Genomic DNA, 23,909 nt, shown 5'->3' with positions numbered 1-23,909 from the left:
TAACCGCTTCCCATATGTAATATAGCTATAAGCCCTCCTTGTCCATAGTTGGGATCTAGCATATAAATTTACATTAGGCAAGCTCTGAGTAGCCTGAAGGGTGTGACCTGGCTGTGTCGCTTGTAGAGTCCTGTAGCACAGCACATTGCTACTGGGAGTAGAAAGAACCCACGGGTGTGTGCTGTGGCTATTTTGCCAGCAAATATTGTGCACCCTCCCAGCTACGGTTATTTGCACCCCCTTCCTGAATAAAGAGCTGAAACACAGTGAGTAGCTGTGGTGAGGAGACTGCAGGGATTTGTTCCCTTTGACCCTGAACCCCGATACAACCAGGCGACTGTGGGGATCTATTCCCATTGATCTTGAAATTCGACATAAGCAAGTCGCAGGGGGCAAGAGCCTGAGAAAGCCTGAATGCCTCCCATGAAGAGATCTACACAGCTCAAGTACAATCTAAGGAGAATCAAGGGAATGGAGAAAGCCAATAGCCCTCCGAGTAAGGATGCAGTACGGGCTAAACCCAGGAAGAAAGCTAAGAACGCTATACCTACGGACCAGGGTATGATCACTGAGTTTTTCCCACAAAACCCGCTCCCCGAAGTAAACTCCACCACTATCGAGGAAGCTACTGCACCAGTTCCATACACCAATGGCTCATTAGGTGCCTCAAACTATGATGACAGACAATAATTCACTATTGGAACTATGTCTGAATATTCAAAGAAACATGACTCCTGTACCAGGAGTACTGCCCACTAACATTGACTGCACAAAAGAAAATAAGCAGGCAAATTTCCCCTATGACACTCCTACCCCAGTGGAATTAATGGGCAGACTATCAGTCTCACCGAATCTGGTTATGGCTTCTATGGAAGATAGCCCTGATGTCGAAAGCAAATGTTTGGCCAATTTCTAACCCTGGGCTGCAGAGATCGCTGAGATTCAGTCATCAGTAGCATCCCTGCAATTCCCTCTTAAAATTCTACTGAAAATGTCTGGGCGAATACTGGATAATTCCAATGCTTTAACCTTAGACATGATCAAGAGGGAGAAAGCTGGTGGAATATCTGAGGCTGATCCTTCAGCAGAATCCAACTTATCTGAAGCCATGCAGTATGTCGAATACATCGAGCAACAGCAAAGCAAAGAACCACAAAACCAGGAGGCGGAGGTAGAGAAGGAAAATGATGAACCATTCTTCTCGCGTAAGCAACGTAGAATGGCTAGGAGGGCCGCAGAGAATAAAAGAGCCAAATCTATGGCCCCATCTAGGCTCGAGAAGGAACTTACTGGGCATCCCTCCAAGAAAGCCAAAAAATGAGCAACAAGAGCAAAGAAAAGGAAGATCAGCGGAGAAGGTTGCCTGACCAGTTTGTTAATACCTGAACGAGAAAAGATGACTGAACTTGATGAGGAGGACGGAATTCCTGAGGCGGACAATCTGATTGAAGAAGATGTGGTGATCAATGAGGAGAGTCTTGTACAAATACCTGAGCTACAAGTCCCAATGACCAATACAACTGCATCGCCTGAAACCAAAGTGGCTACGGAAGGAAATCGTATATGTCTGATAAAGAACTTATATCTAAGTGAAGAACTGAAATGGCTCTCGCGTTCAGAACTGTTAACCAGATTTAACTATGTACCACAACCGAGGGTCCTTAGGTCAGACGACTTCCAATTTGTGGAGCCTCTCAAAGGCCCAAATCCCCAGGTTTCAGCGCTTCATTGCAAGTTTCTATCAACTGCACAATTGGTAAGGAGCTACAAGGTTGAATTGAAAGCAGTCGACGTGGAGGTTGACGTCGATCTGAATGCTATAGACACAAGCTGCTTGCCCAGATAGGCAGACTTCTGTCAATGTTAGTGTTTGCCCAAATCTCCCTCAAGGGAAGAAGGTTGACGTCTCAGACATCCAACAAGTACTAAAATGGCTGGCTGATCGCTTCCCGGAGTGCTTCTAAAACAATGAGATATCACAATTCTGTCATGGAACTGTAGGGGTTTTGCACATTTGCTGTCAACAGAGGGTTCAACTAAGATCCTGGATAAACATAGCTGTTTCTGGCTCCAAAAAACTTGGGCGATGTACCCATCAATTTTGGACGGCTTTGTCACTTACCAAATGGCAGCTAAAAAAGGCGAAAAGGGTAGACCATATGTGGCCTTACAACTGGGGTAGCTAACACTCTTGGCTCGAAACAAGTGGAAACTCAATTAGCTAATAACATGATGGCGGTAGAAGTCCACTATGACAATCAGGAAGGAAAGGAACAATTCCTACTAGTAAGCCTATATAATCCCCCCGGTGCATCATTAAGAGAACAACTGCAGGAGGCTCTCCATGACCTACTGGCTACCTGGCTGTTAAAACCTGGGAACACCGGGATAATAGTGGTTGGCGATTTTAATTGTCACATGACTGGGATTAGAGGGAAGTCTTACAACCCTAAGTTAAGAGCCAATAATTGCATGCAGCATACGAAAAAGGACCCCGAAGGTCTTGGGTGGGAACACCTGTTCGAGTCCTGGGACATAGAAATGGTTAAAGGTAAAACCACTAGTGACTATCCAGGACGCCATACTTGGCCTATTGGAATCTCCTGCAGTACACTAGACTAAATCTTTGTTTGTCCAAGTTTGTATGGGATGGTGGAAGACATGCGAGTGATTCCCAATGAGTGGAGTGACCACGCAGTAATCATATGTAAATTCAACATTAGGGCAAAAGACACTCTTGTCACCAACATGGGTAGCAAAGCTAAACAAAGCAGGTACACGGATCAGTTGGTCTGATAAAAATGTGGCCCTCGCCCTGGCTGCACTGGCCTGTGACAACGTACACCTCTTACTGAATTTTAGGGAGATGACGATCAATTCTATTGAGGATTGGATCCACTCCTTTGTGGTGAAGCATGCAGCTTGCTGCATAGGGGCTTTGACTAGCTGGGGGGGAAAAAAGCCTCCTTATGATAATATGATCAGAGACGTGAAGAGAGAATACAGAGCTGAACTCCGGCATGCCAAGAGACAAGCCTATGCCCCAGATCAATATCATATTAAGGTAAGGCGCATCAAAAATAGATAGACCCATTATCAAGGCCAAAAGGAAATCCGACAAAATCCAGTCCTGGCAAAGGTTAGTAAACACAATTTGTACAGGCAAAACCCGCAACATCTGGTCCCTACTGGGTGAAGCACGGGGCACTGTGAAAGGCCCATTAGTTAACCCTATTGAGGCTGAAACATGGATAGCATTCCTCGAAAATCGAAACGCCAAGGCAGACACAGAGGAACCCTGTCCACTGGCCAGTATGCCATCAATTCCCCTATCAATGCATCATATGAAATGGTGATGAATAAAATCATAGAACAAAAATCCTCACGTGCTTCAGGCCCTAATTGACTGGCAAACATTGTGATGAAATCTCACCCTGAATTCTGGGCATCATTACTAGTTATTCTATTTAAAATGATCCTAAAAGAGGGGAGAATACCTCGATCTTGGCAAACGGCAGTTCTTATACCGGTCTTTAAAAAAGGTAACCATGCTGATCCCAGTAATTATAGACTTCTCTCAATGCTGGACTCTATGGGGAAGATATTTGCCTCACTCCTATTAAAAGAATTACAGCTTTGGGTAGAGCAATCTGATATATTATGCACATTCCAGAGTGGGTTTAGGCAGGGATATTCCACGGCGCATAATATTGTTATGGACATCCTAAGGTCACGAGCAAGATCAGGGGGGCAACCCCCTTTATATGCCCTATACATAGACATCTCAGCGGCATTCGATTCTATTCCCCGAGAATGTCTCGGGCAGAAATTAAAATCAATGGGTTGCCCGGAAGGCCTGACATACTATCTTAGATAGCTCCATCAGAATACCTCGTAAAAGTAAAATTGGATCCGGAAGGCCATACAACTAGAAGCGTCTATCAAAACAGGGGTGTCAAACAAGGCTGCGTTACGGCTCCTTTAATCTACAATCTCTATGTTCATGACATCCTCGTGGCCATTAAGGCTGTGACAAATTGTCCCCCGAAAATAGGAGATTCTATCTGCCCTGTATTAGCCTATGCGGACGACCTAGTAATCCTTGACCACACTATCAGTGGGCTACGTAGGTCGGCCACTGCTCTTTGGAAATATGCAGAGAGAAATGGCCTTAAGATTAACCTGGGGAAAAACGAAGGTTATGAGATTCACCAAAAGGAACACTACCTGTGTGCAGCTTAGAGTAGGCCTAGATAACATCGCCTATACTCCACAATATCGCTATTTAGGCATTGAATTTGAGACCGTCGGTGACTATGAAATATGCAAACAGTCACGCATCATTAGAGCGGCACAATTGACCGCCCTGTTCCATAGATTCACTGTCAATCAGGGAGGTTTTACTATCTGGGGTACACGTCAATTATATATACAAGTCCTGTCCCCAATGATTACTTATGTTTTGGAAGCTCTCCTTGATCCTGACCTGAAATGGTTGCAGGTGATAGAAGGAAAATTCTGGCGCTCTATTTTGGGCTTACCGCCAGGAATTCCTATGGCAATAATAAGATTAGAACTGGGGCTGATCTCATTGAAAGCGTTAGTGTTAAAAAAGCGAGCCCTACTCTACCTGAAAATGAAGAGTGAACTAACAATGGGCTACTAATTGCTGTCCATCAAGAAGCAGATGTCTAAACTTTTTGTGGCTATTGGGTGGCAAACCAGGGCGGGTAGCGTTACAGAGGAGGCACAGAGGGCTCTGGGTAAACGCATAGATCTTTGGGACTGGTTAGCGAGCTGAAAAGCTACCAGTTTGTCCAGTATAGACTGTATAACTTTTAAAAACCTCAGCGCTACCTTAACCTGTGCCCAGCTGCAAGACTTAGACATTTCATCATATTATTAAGGCTCGAACAACTACCTTCACTAATGGTTACTGGCAGAAGAGACAAGATTGCTGCAGAACTACGGCTTTGTCGTCTATGTAACAAACAGAACCAGCCAGAGACAGCCAAACATCTGATGACAGAATGCCACAAAATGACAAGTGTTATAAATCTTTGCTTGGGCAAATTTGTGCATAGTAACGAATATATCAAAGAGGAACTATTTTGGCATCACTGCATCAATTCCAACAGTATGATGCTACTGATGGCATATCTGGTTGAAGGTGGAAACTAGTCTCAATGTAACTATATAGGTAGATATAAAGCTGAATTGTTGAAATTGTAACTGCTGGAGCCTTAGCGAACCCTCTATTTTGCCACGGGACCGTACTCATATAGGGCTTTTGAAACAATACTAAGTCATCAATGTTTCTCTGAGATAGTGCTGGAAGTCTGCCCTGAGGAGTAGCTGCCATTACGAGGCAGTGTACTGCAGTTGACAAACCACCAAGCTGAGACTATTGTAATTTTAATCTAGATGATGATGATATTACTGTTTGCTTAGGGAATATCATTTTTTGTTTTTTCTTTTACCTTTCGAGAGATATGATTTATATTTGTATGATATGTGCTTCCTTCTATATAACTTTTCTTCCCTTTTTTATTCAAATGGTATATTAATGTGTAAAATTTCAATGTAAACTAAAACACACCAAAAAAATATTAAATTAAAAAAATATAGATAGGGCTTTGCTAATGGCGATAAAGCATATAATGAAGGTGTGGAAATCTAGAAAAAAACTGCATTATGAAAACTGGTTATCGGACATGCGAACGCTTTCATGGTATGAGAAGACTCCGGCTTCGAGGCGTCATCGGGAGACTGATTATGAGGAGACGTGGGGGATCGTTTAATAATTTGTTTGGATAAGATGTTCTTTAGGTGTAATAAGGGGGGTGTATGTCTTGTCTGGTGTTGTGTTTCTGTTGTGTTATGTTTTAATTTGGGATATGGGGGTGGAAATTTGATGGTAACGTTAAGTTGATTGTTATATGGGATACATTACTCACCGTAATCGTATTTCTGATGCTTGCATCTGCTTAGATTGACATGCTGTGCATAGGCAAACATCTAGTGGAAGCTGCGGAGTATTACAGTTTGTTTTTCGAAACTCGAAAATGGGCGTCGACACAGGGTGTGCCATTGATACTATCCCTAGTGTGACTTCCACTGTACCCATGATCCATCACACGTGTAGGACCCTCAGATTGTATTTTTTCTGACATGAGGTAGCATGAGGAGTAGCAAGAGTACAGATTATCCAAGCAGATCGATAGGAAGATAAGACTACAAGCATCCATGCACCTTCTCTCAGAGGGGAGGAAGGGCGGGTCACATGTGAATCGAAGCAGATACAAGCATCAGAAATACGATTACGGTGAGTAATGTATCCCTTCTGAGGCTTGTGGAATCTGTTTAGATCACATACTGTGCATGGATTAGCGAGCAGTGTTAGAAGAAGAAGGTGGGATGTGAGAAGGGTCCTGAGTAAACAGATGTCTTAGAACCGCTTGTCCCACTTGAGTATCTGTCTTGGAATGAGTGTCAATGCAGTAGTGGCGAGTAAAAGTGTGAATAGAGCTCCAAATAGCTGCTTTGCAAATGGTGTCAAGGGGTACACTTGCAATGAAAGCCAGAGTGGCCCCAATGCTTCTTGTAGAGTGGACTCTTGGCGTAAAAGGCAGAGTTTTTTTCAGAAAGGGAGTAACATAGTTGGATACAATTGACTATCCATTTGGAGATAGCACCTTTAGAGACGCGACCTCCTTCTCTGCCTGTAGCTATGGAGAGTTGGTCTGTTTTCCTTAGCGGTCTGGTCTTGTCTACATAGTAGAGGACCGCTCTTCGCACATCTAGAGTGTGTAGTTTCACCTCAGCAGAGCTTTTGGGTTCTTGGAAAAAGGCCGGAAGCTTGATGGACTGGTTAACGTGGAATTTAGAAATAAATTTAGGCGAGACCATAGGGTGTGTTCGTAGAACCAGTTTATCCTTATGAACAGTAAAGAAAGGATCCTGCACTGACAGAGCCTGAATTTCACTGACCCTTCTTATGGATGTAACGGCTACTAAGAAGGCAGTTTTATAGGTCAGGTGTTTGAGACTGGCTTTATGCATGGGTTCAAATGGTGGGCCCATGAGCTTAGCAAGCACCACATTAAGGTCCCAACCAGGTGATGGGTTTGAAATTGGGGGGTGGAGTCTCTTTACCCCTTCCATGAAGGCTTTAACCACTGGTACTTTCCACCACAAAACTTTGTTGTGGGAAATGGTGTAGGCTAAAAGCACTGCCAGATGTACGTTTAGTGAGTTAAATACCAGACCTGCGTCCAGCAGGTGGAGCATGTAAGTGACAATATTGAAAGGAGTGCAATCAACTGGGTTGATTTGCTTATTCTGGCACCAGATCATAAATCCTTTCAATTTATCAAAGTAACAGTGCCTTGTGTTAGGTTTCCTAGATTCCTTTAGGATGTCCATACATCTCTGTGGTAAGTTGAGATGTCCAAACTCTGACTTCAGGAGCCATGCTGCCAGGTTCATTGAGCTGGGTTGAGGATGCACTGTTTGACCTGGGTGCTGGGACAGTAGGTTGTACCAGCACGGGAGTCTGATGGGTTCGCACACTGCTAGTCTGCGTAGACGTGGGAACCACGGTTGCCTCGCCCACATGGGAGCAACTAGGACGAGCGTCATCAATTCCCTGTGCGTCTTGTTGACCACCTTCCTTATGAGAGGGGTTGGTGGAAAAGCGTAGGCAAACATCCCTGACCAGTTCATCCACAGGGCGTTCCCCTTGGAGTCTGGCTGGGGGAACCTGGATGCGAATCCTGGGCTTTGCTTGTAGCGAATAGGTCTGTAGTGGGGAAACCCCACGATGAGAAGATGTCCTCTACGACTTCTCCGAGTAGACACTATTCTTGTTCTATTGGGAGGGGATCTCTGCTGAAAGCGTCCGCTAACAAATTGAGATCCCCTGGAACGTGTTGAGATGACGACAGGTAAATGTTCCGTCTGAGTGCCCAGTTCCAGATTTTCTGGGCAAGGTTGGACAGATTTGGCGAACGAGTCCCTCCCTGTTTGTTTAGGTAAAACATTGCTGTTGTACTGTCTGTCGGGATCTGCACGGAAAGGTTCAACAGGTGGGGCTCAAATGCTTGAAGCGCTCTGAATACTGCCAGAAGCTCTAGCAGATTGATACGATTCTTGGCCACTGTGTGAGACCAGAGACCCTGAGCTGTGTGGTGAAAGAGGTGTGCTCCCCACCCTGACAGGGATGCGTCCGTAGCGACTACAGCCTGTACCTCTGGATCGCAAAAGGGTTTCCCCTTTGACAGGTTCTCTCTTGTCCAACAGTGAAAACTTTGTACAAGTGTTGTCGAAACGACCACTAGAACGTCCCACTGACCACTTGCCCGAGACCACTGTTTCGCCAACCATTCTTGCATGGGTCGCATGCGCGCATGGGGGACCAGGTAAATACATGACGCCATCATGCCTAGCAAACGCATCGCTTTGCGCACCCTTATCTGGCGACCGGGCTGATATAGAGGAATTTGCAGTAGTAGATTCCGAATTCTTTCCTCTGATGGAAAGGCCAACCCCTCTTGAGTGTTTAGGACAGCTCCTAGGAACTGCGTGGAGGTGCTTGGCACCAGGCTTGATTTTTTTCTCGTTTATGGAGAAACCCAATTCGAAGAGGAGGTCGGTCGTTCTTTGAATGTTTGCTCTGCGAATTACTGGGGTCTCACCCGTGATGAGCCAGTCGTCCAGGTAAGGGTACACTGGGATTGCCTCCCTGCGTAGGTGTGCCGCCGCCAACGCCAGTACCTTGGTGAATACCCTTGGAGCCGAGGCTTTACCGAAGGGCAGCACCTTGAACTGGTAGTGCTGACTGTCCACCTTGAAGTGCAAGAATCTTCTGTGCGCTGGGAACATGGAAGTATGAAAATAGGCATCTTTCATGTCCAATGTTGCCATGTAATCCCCCTTTTTTAGGAGGGGGATTACCTCTTGGAGAGTAGTCGTGCAAAACTTTTGGGGCTTGACATACTTGTTTGCAGGGCGTAAGTCTAATACGCATTGTCAGATCTTTTTTTTGGCACAAGGAAGTAAGTTGAATAAATACCCTTGTTTACCTGGTTGCCCGGGACGAGTTCTATCGCGTCCTTTGCTAGAAGATTGACAATCTCCTCGAGGAGGATCTTCTGGTGGTCTGAGGAATGTATCTTTTGACGTGGAGGGTGGTTTCGGAAATGCTTGAGTAATTCTATACAGTATCCTGCGGACTGTGGACAGCACCCATCTGTCTGATGTGGTCCCTTCCCAAGCTTGGGTGAAGTTGGTAATGCGTCCCCCTACTTGGGATGCGTGAGAAGGGACCCTGAATGCGGCGTCACTGTTTTGTGGGGCTGCCTCTACCCTTACCACGGCCACTCTTGTTTCCTCTGCTATAACTCTGGGTGACTGCTGGTTGTTACCCCATGAAGTACCCTGCCCCTGTGAATAGTTGGAGCCTCTTTGTGAATTTTGGCCATTTGGGCGACGAAAACTACTATTGCCTCTTTGATTAGGGGGCTTGTTGGTCAACTGTCCCAGGGATTTCAGAGTCTCATACTCATCTTTGGCATTTTTTAATGCAACCTCTACCGCTTTGCCAAACAGTAGATTAGGCTCCACTGGCATGTCGATTAGGGATGCTTGTGTCTCGGGTTTAAATCCTGACTGTCTTAATCAAGCATGCCTCTTAATGACAGTGCTCTCTGCTATTAGCCTGTCGGCGTTATCTACAGCATCAAAGGTTGCCTTAAGGATGCAACCAGACACGGCTCTCCCCTCCGACGCAACCTGGGCCACTGGCCATTTAAGGGTTCCGGTGCGGAGTCGATGAGGGCAGCTACTTGCTCCCACTGGTGGCAGTTGTAACTAGCCAGCAGAGTGGTGGAGTTGGCAATCCTTGCCTGGTAAGCGGAAGTGGAGGCCACCTTCCTTCCTAACCCGTATATTTTCTTGCTCTCCTTGTCGGGGGGGAGCCTCAGATGATGATGGAGGCGTTCCTGCCCTCTTCCGGGTATTAGTAACTACCAGGGAGTCTGGCTTCAGTTTCCCCCTTATGTAAAGCGGGTCTGATTGGGCTGCCCTGAACAATTTCTCAACTCTGGGGTTTACTGCCCTGGTGAGGTTAGGAGTGAGAAGGGAGGGGTCAATTCTCCGTTGGATGGACTTGAGAATTGGAATGGCTTGGGCAATGGGTTTCTATTCTCCCACTAGTTCCTCAGCAAAGTCCCTCTCCTCCTGTGCTCCCTGAGTGTCTATGCGGAAGTGCTCAGCCGCTCTAGTCAAGACCTCATTTAGGAGGGGCTGGGTGTCGACTGGAGAGTCTGTAACTTGTGGTTCTTTGCCTACAGGGGAGTCTATTCTGTAGACTTCTGGGTCATCTTCCTCCTCATCTTGGTCCTCGTCGTCCCCATAATAGTCCCCCCCAGTTTGGTCGTCCAACGTTACCAAGTCTGGATCCTCATCCTGTAGTGGATCCTCACTATACTGGGTGTAAGGCTGGAAGTAAGAAGGGCCTGAAGACAGCCCTTGCGTTGGAGTCTCAAACCGAGGGTTCTTACGAGGGGGCTGCGGGTCCCTAGATCCTGAGGGAGTAGCACCGTCAGGGGTATAGGTGAGGAAGTGTTCTGGGTTCTTGGAGTAGAAGTCAGCCAGGGAAGACATTCTCGTCATTACCCTGTCTATATCTTCACTGCTCCATTTTCTGGAGCTGGGAATGACAATTCCATGAGAGGGTTCCCTTTCTATTCCCATATCGTGAGGAGTAGGAGGGACCAGTTTGGACTTAGGGCCAGGGACAGGGGTCTTGGATTTTTGCTTATCTGAAGACTTTTGGCTGTCCTTAAGTGTTTGTGGTGCAGAAGAAGAGAGAGATGGCTTCTTTTGCGGTTTACCCCCTTCCCCATGAGTAGAAGAGTTTCCCTGCTGTTTTCACCTTCTCTGAGGTATCCGACGCCTGGCGTCGAGATTCGGGGGGAATGTCTATTACATTAGAGTGTGCAAGTCGGGACGCGGAGGCAGGCGCCGAAAGGGCTGCCGGAGCCGACTTCTGGTGTGCGGAGGTCGGATTTGTCTTCTGGCAAGCGTACCTCCATGACTTTGGTGAGTGAGGCACCTTTGGCAACTGTGGACGGTTGCCTGGTGTCGTGCGGCGATCTTGACCGAGAACGTCCAGAGGACACAGAATCGGTGGACCACTCTCTGCATGTCTCTTTCCGGGAACTCGACACGCGCGTCGAATCTCGGTTGGACTTTGCGTGTTTAGGTGTAGAAGTGGTGTGGGTAGCGCTCGTGTCGCCGGGTGTGTACCCCATAACTGCCCTGCCGGACAGCCTTCCGAGGTCGGGGACTTGCGCTTGGGCATCTTTCGACGCCTGGTTGCCCTCGCCATCCAAAAGTACGGCGTCGCTGCCATCACTGAAGGTGCTCTCCACTTCCATGGCCTTGCATTGCCTGGCGTGGTGGGCCCAACGTTTGGTCGAGCGGTCCTTAAGTGTCTTAGCCTTGAACCGTCTACATGCTCTGCAGTTCGCCTCGGGGTGGTCCCTCGGCAAGCAGAGGTTACAGGTGGCGTGTTTGTCAACCCAAGGATACTTGCGGTTGCAATTGGGGCTGAATTTGAAAGGGGTACCCTGCATACGCACCCTGTGGCAGCGGGCAAGTGTGTGTAGGAAAATATATAAGAGTGTAGAGTAGGTTACCACCCCCCACTCTCCCTACTTGCAGTGCCGAGGCCAGAGGTCTTCCAAGGCCCGGGCCGAGGCCAGCGGCCTTCCTAGGCCCAAAGTCCATCGTGCAGCTCTCGACGGTTGTTTCTTCTCTGAGCCGGCGTCGAACTTCGAAACTCGATGATTCGACGTGGGAGTGGAAGAAACGGGGAATATTTATTGATCTTTAGAAAAATATGGTTGAAAGCCAGGGAACTCTGCGGAATGCTTCCGTGAAGTATGGCGGAAAAAAACAATCTAAGAGTCCTACACGCGTGAGGGATCATGGGTACAGTGGACGCCACACTAGGGATAGTATTACTGGCACGCTCTGTGTCCACGCCCATTTTCGAGTTTCGAAAAACAAACTAATACTCTGCAGCTTCCACTAGATGTCGGCCTATGCACAGCATGTGATCTAAGCAGATTCCACAAGCCTCAGAAATATATTTTATGGAAGTGATATGTATGGAATTGCTTATACCTTTTTCTCACTGGTATGTTTCTCAATTGTAATTTTTGGAATAATTATTTTAAAAAAAAACAGAAAAATTAAATAAAAATAAAAGGTACAGCCCTAATCTTCATTCACCTTGGTTACCTGTAGAAATATTTCATGTTACTGGAGTTCTCCCCATTTTGCTGCCCTTTCCTTTTCCCTCACAGACCAAGGTATGGATATCCCACTCCTGCCATGGACACAATGTGCCACTCACCGGACATGCCTTGGAGCTGTATACAAATAATATACTCATAACATTTGATTGAAAAAAGCCTCATGAATTTCTGTGGCCTGTATGGCCATAAAACAGGTCCACACAGTCATATTTTGCTGACAGGCATCATGATTATCTTTGGACATAAGCAGCTTTAAAGCAGGATCACGTTGAGATATTGCTGAGACTGGTCTCATGTTTCTTTGGGCACCCTCAGCATGAAAATATGTTATAAAAGGTTGATATGGACAGGTGCTGGCCTAGCACCTTTGTGAGTAGGTCATATAGCCTCCCACAGAACCATTAGTAAATTCTAGGACTTCATTTACTCTCTAATTTGTGCTGCACATTGTTTGTTTATTTATTTATTAATTTCTAATGCGCACCAGACCCAAGGGTATCAGAGTGCAGCAGTTACAGGATATGCAAAGCTTAGTTTCAACATTACACAATGAAGTAATTACAGGACATAGACAAGTCAAATGTATACATAGATACACAGTGGAGATATTACAAGAGGAAAAATCAAATATATACAATAGATGAAAACATGGTTACCATGCAGGGTGCTCGCATGGAAGGGGCTAAAGATCAGAGGACTTGAGCCAATTTAAGTAGTTGAGTCGGAAATTCAGGTAGGGTTGATTTTCTCCGATGGTATGTGGCAGGGAGTTCCATAGTTGGGCAGCTTTGACTGGGAAGCTACAGCCGCCAACCTTTGAGAGCTTGAATCTGGGGATAGTAAGACAATTAGAATTGGCCAGTCTCGTGGGTCTAGTAGAAGTTCTCCTGTGGAATCTATCCATGAGATAGGTGGGGGCTGCGTTATTCAGTGCTTTGTAAGTGAGGGATGCGGTTTTGAGCTGAATTTTGTTGAATGTCGATAGCCAGTTATTTTGGCGGCTAATAATAGTTGTGTGATTTTCTAGCCACACCGAGAGCCGCTCTTAGTGCATTGTTTTGGAGGATTTGTATCCTCTGGATGATCCATTTGTTAGCCCTGATATAGAGGGTGTTGAAATAATTGAGCCTCGAGAGTATAAGGGCTCTGGCCAGGATAATGCAGTTATCGTTAGAGAGAAAGGGTTTGCCGGTTCTAATGAGCTTGCAAGTGTAAGCTGTGGCAGATGCCATGGCGTTCACTTGTTTGGTAAAAGAGAGGGTAGAATCGATGTAGAAGCCAAGGGTCTTAACCTCTTTGGCAATCTTGATAGGGTTGCCATCAATCAATGAAGAAGGAGTCTTCGTCCTGGTCTAATTTCTTGAGATTGGCGTGGGTGCCCAGGATGATGAGCTCTGTTTTGTCATCATTCAGGCATAGACCATGTGTAGCCATCCATGGCTGGATGGTGAGGTACACTCTATTCACCAAGGCCAAATCCTTAGCGTAATCACCTGAAAGTGGGAGGAAATTCGGAGTATCATCTGCGTAGTTGGTGTAGGTGATACCAAGATGGTCCAGATCATCGAAAAGGGGCTTGGTGAATATATTGTACAATGTGGGAGAGACACAAGATCCCTGGGGAACTCCACACGCGATAGGGATGGGGTCTGCTGCTGCTGAAGGGGAGAAGACCCTCATGGTTCTGTTGCTTAGGAATGACTCAGAGTTATAGCATCTTTGGAAAAGTGGGCAGGTGACTCCAGGTGGCTGCATAAGACCTTGAGGTCCACGAGGTCAAATGCCACCGATAGGTGAAGCAGCAGAAGGAGGGCAGTTTTCCCTTCATCTCTTAGCTTATCGACGTGGGACTTAAGGTCGATAAGGGCAGTCTCGGTTCCATGTAGTGGGCGGAATCCAGATTGTTGTGCTCCTAGAAGTTTGTGGTTTTCCAGGTATTTTTGGATTTGGAGGTAGGCAATCTTATCAAGGATTTTTAAGAGAAAGGGAACTGTCGTGATGGGATGGTAATTAGTGGGTATAAGTGGTTCGAGGGTTTGCTTTTTCAACAGCGGGAGCACCCATGATTGTTTAAGATTAGTGGGGATAGTACCGGATGCAAAGGAGGTATTGATAAGTTTAGAAATGAATGGGGCAAGGTCTCTTGCTGCATCCTTTATCAACCAGGCTGGGCAGAGGTCACCCTGGCAGTTGGACGGTTTAAGGGAGAGTATAGCTTTTTCTACCTCCAAAATGGAAGTTTTGGTAAAGTTAAATCGGCCGGAGAGTCGGATAATGGTTCTTTAGGGAGTTGGTCCGGAGTAGTTTTAAGCACGTGAGATAGAGAATTTATTGAGGCCTTTTTTAATGCCATTTTGTTTTGAAGGTTGGTTACTTTGTTAGAGAGTGCCTGTTGTATGTCTGAGCACCAAGATTTATCCTTGATGCAAGTATCAGGAATAAGGATGGAGTTTCTAGTTCCTCGAGGATGGTAAATAATTATTGCATCTCTAATGCCAATTCCAGTATGAGTTTGTTTTAAGAGTTACGTTTAGCTAGGCACATTTATTTTTTGAGACTCTGGTTAGTCTGTACATTATAGCAACCAAAGAAATCCATGGATGAGAAATCCCCAAATCCTCCTTGGTTGATTAGGTCTTGCTCCAATTCCAGCTCAACATGTAAGCTCCCATCACTATAAAAACTCACCAGCTGCCACTGCTCTATAGTAGTGCTCTATTGTAGGGGTGGCGCGTTGGAGCCCAAGACAGCAGCCAATTAGTCCTCGCTCCATTCTTTGAACACATTGAGGGAACCAGATCCCTCTCCAAATAAACCCTCACAAAAAAAGGACCATCTCCCACCCCCCCACACCTGCTGTGCAACCTACAACCACAGGTTTAACACACATGGGTTTGTCTATGGTCTTCTTTCAAAGCAGGGTCTTGCCACCTATAATACTCTCATCAGCTCTAGCCAGAAAAATCAAGGGTGAGGCATCAGAGTCACAGCCAAAACACCAGGAGAGACGCATTTTGCAGACACCAATTTTAAGAGCGAATAGCATATGGACCGCTTGGTTGAACAACAAAAACCATGCAAGACTGTGGATTAAGTAATCTGATCATGGTCAACCTGCAGGTCAGAGGGCTCCATTTTACCCAGGCCAAAGGAGAACAGTTTAATTGCGTAAAAATAAGACTGGTTATCTGCAATGCTACAAAACAGCAAAAAGTGCATCATTGGCGATATACGAAAAAGTTGCGGTTGTAAACAAAAGAACATTTTATGCATGCATTAAAGCGCTTACCATCACTGGGCCCGTCATCAACAGAGAACAGCCGTGGCACAGCTCACCAAATTTCTCCCAGTAATCTTTGTGACAATACAGCTTATTGTCCTTCTCATAGTACAAACTGGTGAGAGCATCGCTGCACTCTGAGCACCTAAGAGGAGAGAGGAGACACACAACACTAAGTGTCAGTCAAGCACCATGTAACAAACACCACATACGAACGTTGTCAACCATCAGCATCTTGCATTTGTGGGGTATTTTCAGGCCAAGACAAAAGGAAACTGCATTTGGCTATGTTGGGCCTAAAATGTGCAAGGCATTGGAAACGCACAGATGACTGCCAAACTGAAAAGAGCAGCATTTCATTTTCAACTGCCACATCAAAATGCTGTTTTTAAACAAAGAAATACACTTACTGAATTGGGCCTTGTTTGCAGTTGTCAAGAACTCAGAGGCCTATGTTTCAACACAGGTGACTGATGCTAAAATGCAGCATATATACATGGAATTGTTTACCATTGAAACTCATTGGCTGAATCACTTAAATATATAGGCTGAAGGGTACATTGCTGTAATTGTTTGTATTGTATTGTTTATTTATTTATAGAGCGCACCGGGCCGTTAGGCAACTGGGCGCTTGTGTCAAACTTAGGTTACAGTTACATAGATATCTTACATTTCTTATGTTACAATTACTTATCTTAAACATTATAATTTATTATGTTACAGTAGCAGGCATATCTTACAAGTTGCATATAGGAAAATTAGAATATATACACGGTTGATGGTGCGAAGGAGGAGGATGTCATAAGGAGTGGTGTCTAGGAGACTTGTCATTCATAGGGGGGTTGTCAGCAGTTGTTGGTTTGAAGTCAGGATTTGACATTCGTTTGAAGAGGTGAAAGGAGGGAATGGCTCTAAATGGGTCCGGAATAGTGTTCCAGAGATTGGCAGCCAATACTGGGAAGCCGGCACTTCCTGTTCTTTTCAGATTGCAGTGAGGGACTCTGATGCTGTTTGCTTGGGCTTTCCTAATGGGACGTTCAGATGTGTGCTTAGTACTTAGTAAATTTCTCAGTAAGGTATGCCGGTGCTTTATTGTTAAGACAGTTATGAGTGATGTTTAGGGTTTTCAGTTTGATACGGTCATTAATGGACAGCCAGTTGACAGTTCTTCTGTGGTCCGAGAGATGTTGATCTTTGGGGATGCCTAGTGCCGTTCTAAGGGTGTTGTTTTGCAAGGTTTGGAGTTTGTGGGTGTTGCGTTTACTGGTGCCTAAATAGAGTGCGTTACAATAATCTAATTTAGATAATATAAGGGGTTGCGCAATGGTAATGCAGTTGTCCGTAGACAGAAATGGTTTGCAGGCATGAATTAGCTTGCAGGTGTAGCTTGTTGCTGAAGCTGTGGCATTCACCTGCTTGTTAAGGTTGAGCGTTGAGTCAAGGTAAAAACCTAACGTTTTGACTTCCTTGGCTACATTAATTCCGATACCGTCAATATCAAAGGATTTGTATAGATGGGGAAGATTGTTTAATTTGTTAGTGGATCCAATAATTAAGAGCTCGGTTTTATCGTCGTTAAGACATAAACCGTGTGTGGCCATCCAGGTTTGGATGATTTGGTAGATTTTGTTTAAGAGGATGGTGTCTTTGTCGTAGTCTCCTTGGATTGGAATGAGGATCTGGGTGTCGTCCGCGTAGTTGGTATATGAGACTCCCAGTTTATCCAAGATAACAGAGGGGCTTTGTAAAAATATTGTACAAAGTAGGGGAGACGCATGAACCTTGAGGGACCCCGCAAGTGATAGGCACTGGGTAGGTAAGAAGACTCTTATAGTGCTTTTGTCCAGGAAGGAGTTTATCCAGGCCGTAGCCTTAGAGGAAAAGTTGGCAGCTGATTTAAGGTGTTTGCAGAGTACTTTATGATCTACCAGGTCGAAAGCGGCTGATAGATCCAGGAGTAGGAGGATAGATGTGTCTTTGTCTTGACGCTCATCTAGTTGGTTTGGAGCTCAAGGAGAGCTGTCTCAGTTTCATGCCTCGGTCTGAATCCAGATTGTCTGGTGCCTAGTAGGTTATTAATCTCCAGGTAAGATTGGATCTGTAGATAGGCAGCTCTATCTAGATTTTAAGGAGGAACGGAACTGTTGTTATAGGTCTGTAATTGGTTGCGGTATTAGGGCCGAGATTAGGTTTTTTTTTTAGGAGAGGTAGTATCCAGGCGCCTTTGAGGTTAGTAGGTACTGTGCAGGATTTGAAGGAAATGTTGATGAAGGAGGTGACGAAAGGGGCTAGTTCATGCGCAGCTTCTTTGATAATAGGAGCTGGACAGGTGTCCCCAAGACAACAAGAGGGTTTAAGAGAAGTGATGATGTTTTTAGCTTTGGTTATGAGTTTTAGTGTGGTTGTTGGAGAGTTCCTGTAAAATGGCTTCTTGGGTAGAGAGTGCAATGTTGTGGAGGGAGGATTTTTTGGCAGTGATTTTATCTTGTAGCATAGTAATTTTATTGCATAGTGTGTTTTGGATGTTGGTGCACCACATTTTATCTTTAGTGCAGGATTCAATGGGTTTGATGGGTGATTCTAATTCTCTAAGGATGGTGAATATTTCCCTAGTGTTAGAGTTTACTTTTTCAATTCTGTCATTGAAGGACTCTTTTTGCCTGGATGATTTGTTTCTTGTAGTTAGTGAGAGTGGTAAGGAGTTTTTTTTAAGAGGGGATGTTTTTTTTTTTTTCCCCAGAGGGCTTCTGCTTGTCTTTTTTCTTTATGTAAAGCTTTAAGACTTGGGGTGAACCAGGTGTTTAGATGGGCAGAAGGTTTGGATTTACTTGGTTTCAATGGGGCAATGACTCTATAGCTGCGTTAATGGTGTTGTTGTAGAGGTCAACCACTTCATTAGGATTAGTGGTGTGATAGCAGTGATTGAGGACAGGCTGAATTAGAGGGAGGATATTTGTCAATGTTATGGTTTTTTTTTGCAGCGTGTCAGGGCAGGAGGTGCCAGAGGTTTGGAGGTGTTAGTTTGGGGTAGGTCAGAGATGGTCAGCAAGATCAGGTGGTGATCAGTCCAAGCGCACGGTTCGATGGCCGTTATGGTGGATGTGCAGTTAATGTCTGACACCCAATCTAGAGTGCGACCTTTGATATGTGTAGGGCCGTTGTTACAGATGGTAAGGCCTGCTTCCAGCATTGTGTTTGCTAGGATAGAAGCATTATGGTCTTTGGTGTCGTTATATCCTAAATTGAAGTCCCCAAGTAGGATGATTTGTGTCTCCGGTTTAACATTGGTATTGAGAAGGGTGGATATGTCTTCTTCAAAGGAATTTAGTGGGCCAGGAGGTCTGTAGATAAGGTGCATCGTAATAGTACGTGATGCAGAGATACCTAGTTTGAGGAGAGTAGTTCTGCTGAAGGCATGGGTGTTAGGGAGAATTCTCTGTGAAGGCTTATTTCCCAAACCTAGTGAGTCCCCCAGCAGCTTTGCTGGATTTTTGGGGTTTATTTTTTTCTCCTGCTAAGAGTGAGATTCTTTTTCTCCCACTCTTAGACATGATTTGAGATATCCTTTGACTTTGTAATGTGTTTTATGGGCTATGGGGTCTTTTACTCGATAGGGTTTCATGTGGTTTTTGGTAAGTGTGTTACACATCACCCTCAGTGCAGTAACACAGGGGTGTCATAGTGACCCCCAAACATAGACTCCACACCCTGGGACTGACTTCTGTCTCCCAGGGTATGTAAAGTCACCATTGACTTTACTAGTCTTAAATTGGGAACAGAACCAGTACAAACCATCATATTGTGGAAGATTGGGGTAATTAGATTGCCCCTGGGTCCATTTTTCGAGGGGGCAGTGTGCAGTCCCCCCTCGTCGCGTTTCTGGTTGGTGGCAGTGGTTACCACGCGAAATATTTCTTAAGAATATTTACTATTGGATTTTCCCATTCATTTTAAACGCACCACTTTTTGGTGCAATGTTAAAGATACCGCCGGGTTATTTATTTCATATTTATTCCCCGGTTGGGTCTTTTTGCCAGGACTCGGTTTTAAAAAGGTATTTGTGTTCGCCTCTGTAACTCCAACCCAAGTCGAGCCCTTTGTTCCACTTTCTGGCGGGCTTCTCCACAGAAGCCTCCAAAAGTGGTGCCACTCTGTCTAGGTCTACAGGATTGTGGGAGGGGGGGGAGGGGGGGGGGGGGTTTAGGCACCCTGGACTGAGTTGCCTCAGCAACTCAAGTCGCACTCTTGTGTGATTGGCCCAGTGGTGAGCCGCCCGGCTCACCACTTAGCATGTTTAAGTGACAGCTAGGACTGATGAATGGGGGTTTTCTGCATAAAAGCAGGGCTTTGGGGACTGGAACTTCAGAAGTCGCCACACGACCAAAGAATCCACACGACCAAAGAATCCAAAGAGGGAGAAGCTGAGCCGACCTGCAACGACGACACCACCGGTGGAGCCCTGCTGAACCGTCTCACTACTTCTTCCAACGACAGAGGAGATCTTCATCCCGAAAGTCTTCTTCCTTTGACTGGTGGGGATAACCAGTTTGCCCGCCTTTTCGCCTTCCCGGATCATCTCGTGGCCGCCTTGCCTGTGCCAAGCACCCCGGCAACCGGAATACCACGTTTTACCACTACCGCGAATAAAAGGGTAGTACTTTTTAACCGGAGAACTCCGCGGCTGGTTTCTTCCCTGGCAGTGCAACGACCTTCAGCTTTCCTCCACGTCGAGATCATCTCTTCCTCTGGACGACGCCGCGACGTGCACCCGCTGCCAGGAACAACTGCCCCCACTTTCAAGGTACTATGTCCGCCTGGCCTTCCTCGCAACGGTCTGTGTGGGGTGTCTCTTAAATCCTCAATTTACCACTTGGGTTGGCCCTAGGCTGGCTAACTGAACTTTTCTGAGCTGAACTAATTCTTTTCTGAACTCCCTGCAAGACTTTTCAAGCCTCTTAAACTGTGTGATCTTGGGCGCATTGGTGTTCTACTCTCTCCAAGAGGGAGCCTGGCCTCTGAACTTTTTGCTCACAAGTAGACTTTGACTTTCCTGCCTGGCTGGGTGCTTCTTAAGTATTGGGTTGTGTGCTTTTCCAAATTTCTGCCTTTTCCATCCCTTTTTCTTAACTTATTGGAGTGCCATCTTTAGTTAAGCGCTCAACTCTGTCTGAAAATAAGTGTTGTTAACTAAGACTTGTCTAATAAGGAATAAGGGATGTATATATATTAATAGTGACTGTTTTGAACTTGCTTACAATAATAGTGCCGGAGTGTTTCTAAGTGTGTCTTTAAATAAATAATGATATACTTTGTTACCAAAGCTCTGGTCAGTGTTTGCTTGTGCTACTGTATTTTGGTACCTATCTTGTATACTCTATATACTGTCTAACTCTTCTTGAGAGAAGTCTGGCTGCTCAGCCACAGCTACCAGGTAAATCTGGGTGGTACAGACTGCTACCAATTGGGTTTACTGCCAACACTTGTAGTCTTAAGCCTTTTGCAGTGGTCCCCAAGGGAACTGCACAGGTTTCTGCCTAACAATGGGCGTATGATCTACTTCTTTAATGGTGAGGTCAGCTCTACAGATGAAAGCTATGCCGCCCCCCTAATGATGTGAGCTATTGAAAGGCCTCCTGTGTGATATACATGTAATATTCAAAATGTGAGCTTTCTGTGCCAGGAGAGCTGTGCAAAGCTCAATTTTCAGAGAGGAGATTCAAAAACATTTTCACTCTGCACTCTCCTCCTTCCCCCCCCCCCCCGTACCAGATGCCAAACTGAAATTCTGCCCTGGACCTTTTAAAGCTCAAAGAGGCAAGATTAGTGGGTGGAGCTTGGGCCAGGCTGCAGGCTTTATGGGGTTAGCAGATGACCCCATAGATAAACAGAAGACCCATTAATGGAAAGAAAATCTTTCAAAAATAAGGATCTAAATGTGATTGCGGTGTGGCCCTAGACTTGAATGACAAATGTAATGTTGCAAAACTGCTTCTTGATGCCTCGAGGGGAAATGGTATACCTTATGGCCTAAGAGATAAAGGTCACTCCTGCAGACCTCTTTGCAAGAGTGATTAACGGTATTTAATCAGGGCAGAGTCAGATGAAGAGAGGCCCAGAGCTCTTGTTCAGTGGAGAAATTAAACCTTATGTACTTTAATTATTTAGGAGGTGGCTACAGGAGTATCCAGAATCGGAGTTTTTTGATTTTCTCAGGAATCTTAAAAGGCACACAGAAATCATTTAAATATCACTGTAACCCTGAGGACAAGACCTTTCTGTTGCCAACATTCCCATCAAAATTCTTTTGCCAACCATGTTACAACCTAAACTGTGTTTATAGCTCCCCAGAAAAGGTTGAGGCAGAATCTTGGGGCGGTAGTAGCTTAGGGAATCGTGTAACTGCATGAAAAATTTGATGACACCGACTATTATCTGGGTATAAAATCATGAAAAACCGCTGTTCAAACAGGCAACCTTGTGCTGAAACGGGAGTCATTTTATCAAGTGCAGCATGAAAGTAATGTAAATATGTATATATTGTTAGGTTTATTGGTAAATTAAAGAAAGTTGTCATGAAGGACTTTTCCAGAGCAAAAACGGACATGTGTAAAATGTAAATACCAGTGGGTGGATTGATACTTCCTCTCCCCTCCCCCCCCGGCACCCAATCTAAACTTCATTGCTCCAGGAGCCTATCCACAGAGAGAGGCAAGGCCATGGGGGAGAAGAGGACCATAGTTGTCCAATAAAATGACCAATGAGCTGGCATGTCATCATTTAGACATTTTTGTGGGTGTGGTTTAAGATTCATAAGGGAGGGGATGCACAATGAAAATCAAGGAGCGCCTAAAATCATCTGGGTGGAACTATTGAAAGATTGATGCACATTTAACATTGCCTTGGAGACTGCCTGAAAACTACCTGGGTTGGATTTACTGATAAGATTGCTGAAGGAAACCAGGGAAAAAAAAGAGACAGGGGCTGGGATCTTTTCAAGGAGAGCCAAATCGAGGGATGATGCTGTTGGCTATCCATTGCTGAGGTTGGAAACCTGACCAGACCAATGTGTTTCCCCTGAATATCCAGATTTATTGATGCCTTTCCTGAGCACCAAACCTAGAGACATAGTTTGTCCAAATGAACTATGTGTTGGGGATCTGTTTGAGTTAATACCTTCCCTTGATCAGTGGGCGGAGGTAAACTAAGTAGACCCTTAGCATTTTATAAAATAATATTTCAATTAACTCACAGATAGCCAAATAACACAAGGGATTTAGTTGAAGTTCGAAATCAACAATATTGCTTCCAGTGTGAATAAAAAAATATAGTCTATAAAGTACTCTGGTATTTCTATTTATTTTGCCACCCCCAAAATTCCCTAAAGCGAAGGGGTGTCCTTGTCAAAATGAAATTTCTAACTGTTCACCATTCCTCTGAACTTCGCTTTAAGCAGAGGGGTGCTGAATGGAATTGAATGTCGGGGCTTTTGTGCTGGGGCACAAAGGTGTCTTCCTAAATGAAATGAAGTGAAGTCCCTAATTGAAATGTACACTCTCTACAGAGTGAGAAAGTGACTCCTCGTATAAGAGATTCTGCATTGCATAGGGGCGAAAGAAGAAGGGTTATATAAATCAAAAGTCGCTTGTGCTCACTAAACTGCTAGCATGTTCAAGTGTGCAGAGAGATTATAAAGAGCACTGCATATGTGAAATTGTTTTACATATAGAACAATGTGCATGTATAAAAATCTAACTTCATCATGATCTTGTAACGTTCCAAGGTACTGTATAGTTGGCAGTAAGGGATTTTTGTCTGTGATAGAAGGTGTGAACTGTTTATTTGACCCGAGTTCTATTTACATGATCCAAAAGTGAGAGAATTCACACGTTGTGTAATTTCAAAGTGTTTCTTAATGCCTATTCCCAAAAAGTGAGTTCTTTGAATTGAAGCTTTGTTTTATGCCGCAGAGAAAGCGGCGTAGGTAGTAGTGTGCAAATATTAATTTGACCTATTTAATAAATATATAGTCTTTATGTACACCAACCTGGTTCTTGGTTTATCTGTGGAAGGGGGTCGGGGGGTCTACCTGGCTCTATATGAGCCTGAAAGGGCTAGATTGAACATTATGGGTAAACTGTGTCAATTTTGGTTGGACGAATTCAATCTCTATTTTAAGGGTTGTCCATAAATATATTATTAAACATTCATGTCAGTCACATGACAAATGCTTTAGCCTCCAGCTTTCCTCTCAGACAATAGAGGTCCTAAGAGTGAGTGGGAGAGAAAAGCTGACTACATCTCCC

At 45.1% G+C, this 23,909-nt stretch overlaps 1 protein-coding gene across 3 annotated transcripts in view; it reads right to left on the bottom strand.

Annotated features, from left to right (window-relative positions):
* The window catches only part of LIMK2 (LIM domain kinase 2), a 456,718-nt gene that overhangs the window by 269,081 nt on the left and 163,728 nt on the right, over nt 1-23,909 (bottom strand). For all 3 annotated transcript variants that reach the window (XM_069619797.1, XM_069619798.1, XM_069619799.1), the window contains one exon: nt 15,616-15,751. In XM_069619797.1, coding sequence (XP_069475898.1) covers nt 15,616-15,751 — 136 coding nt within the window. The remainder of the gene's footprint in view (nt 1-15,615; nt 15,752-23,909) is intronic.

Source organism: Ambystoma mexicanum, chromosome 10, assembly GCF_040938575.1.
Source record: "Ambystoma mexicanum isolate Mex_15411 chromosome 10, UKY_AmexF1_1, whole genome shotgun sequence".
NCBI classification, from domain to species: domain Eukaryota; kingdom Metazoa; phylum Chordata; class Amphibia; order Caudata; family Ambystomatidae; genus Ambystoma; species Ambystoma mexicanum.
The sequence above is the reverse complement of the archived record's forward strand: the minus strand, read 5'-3'. Positions and strand labels throughout refer to the sequence as shown.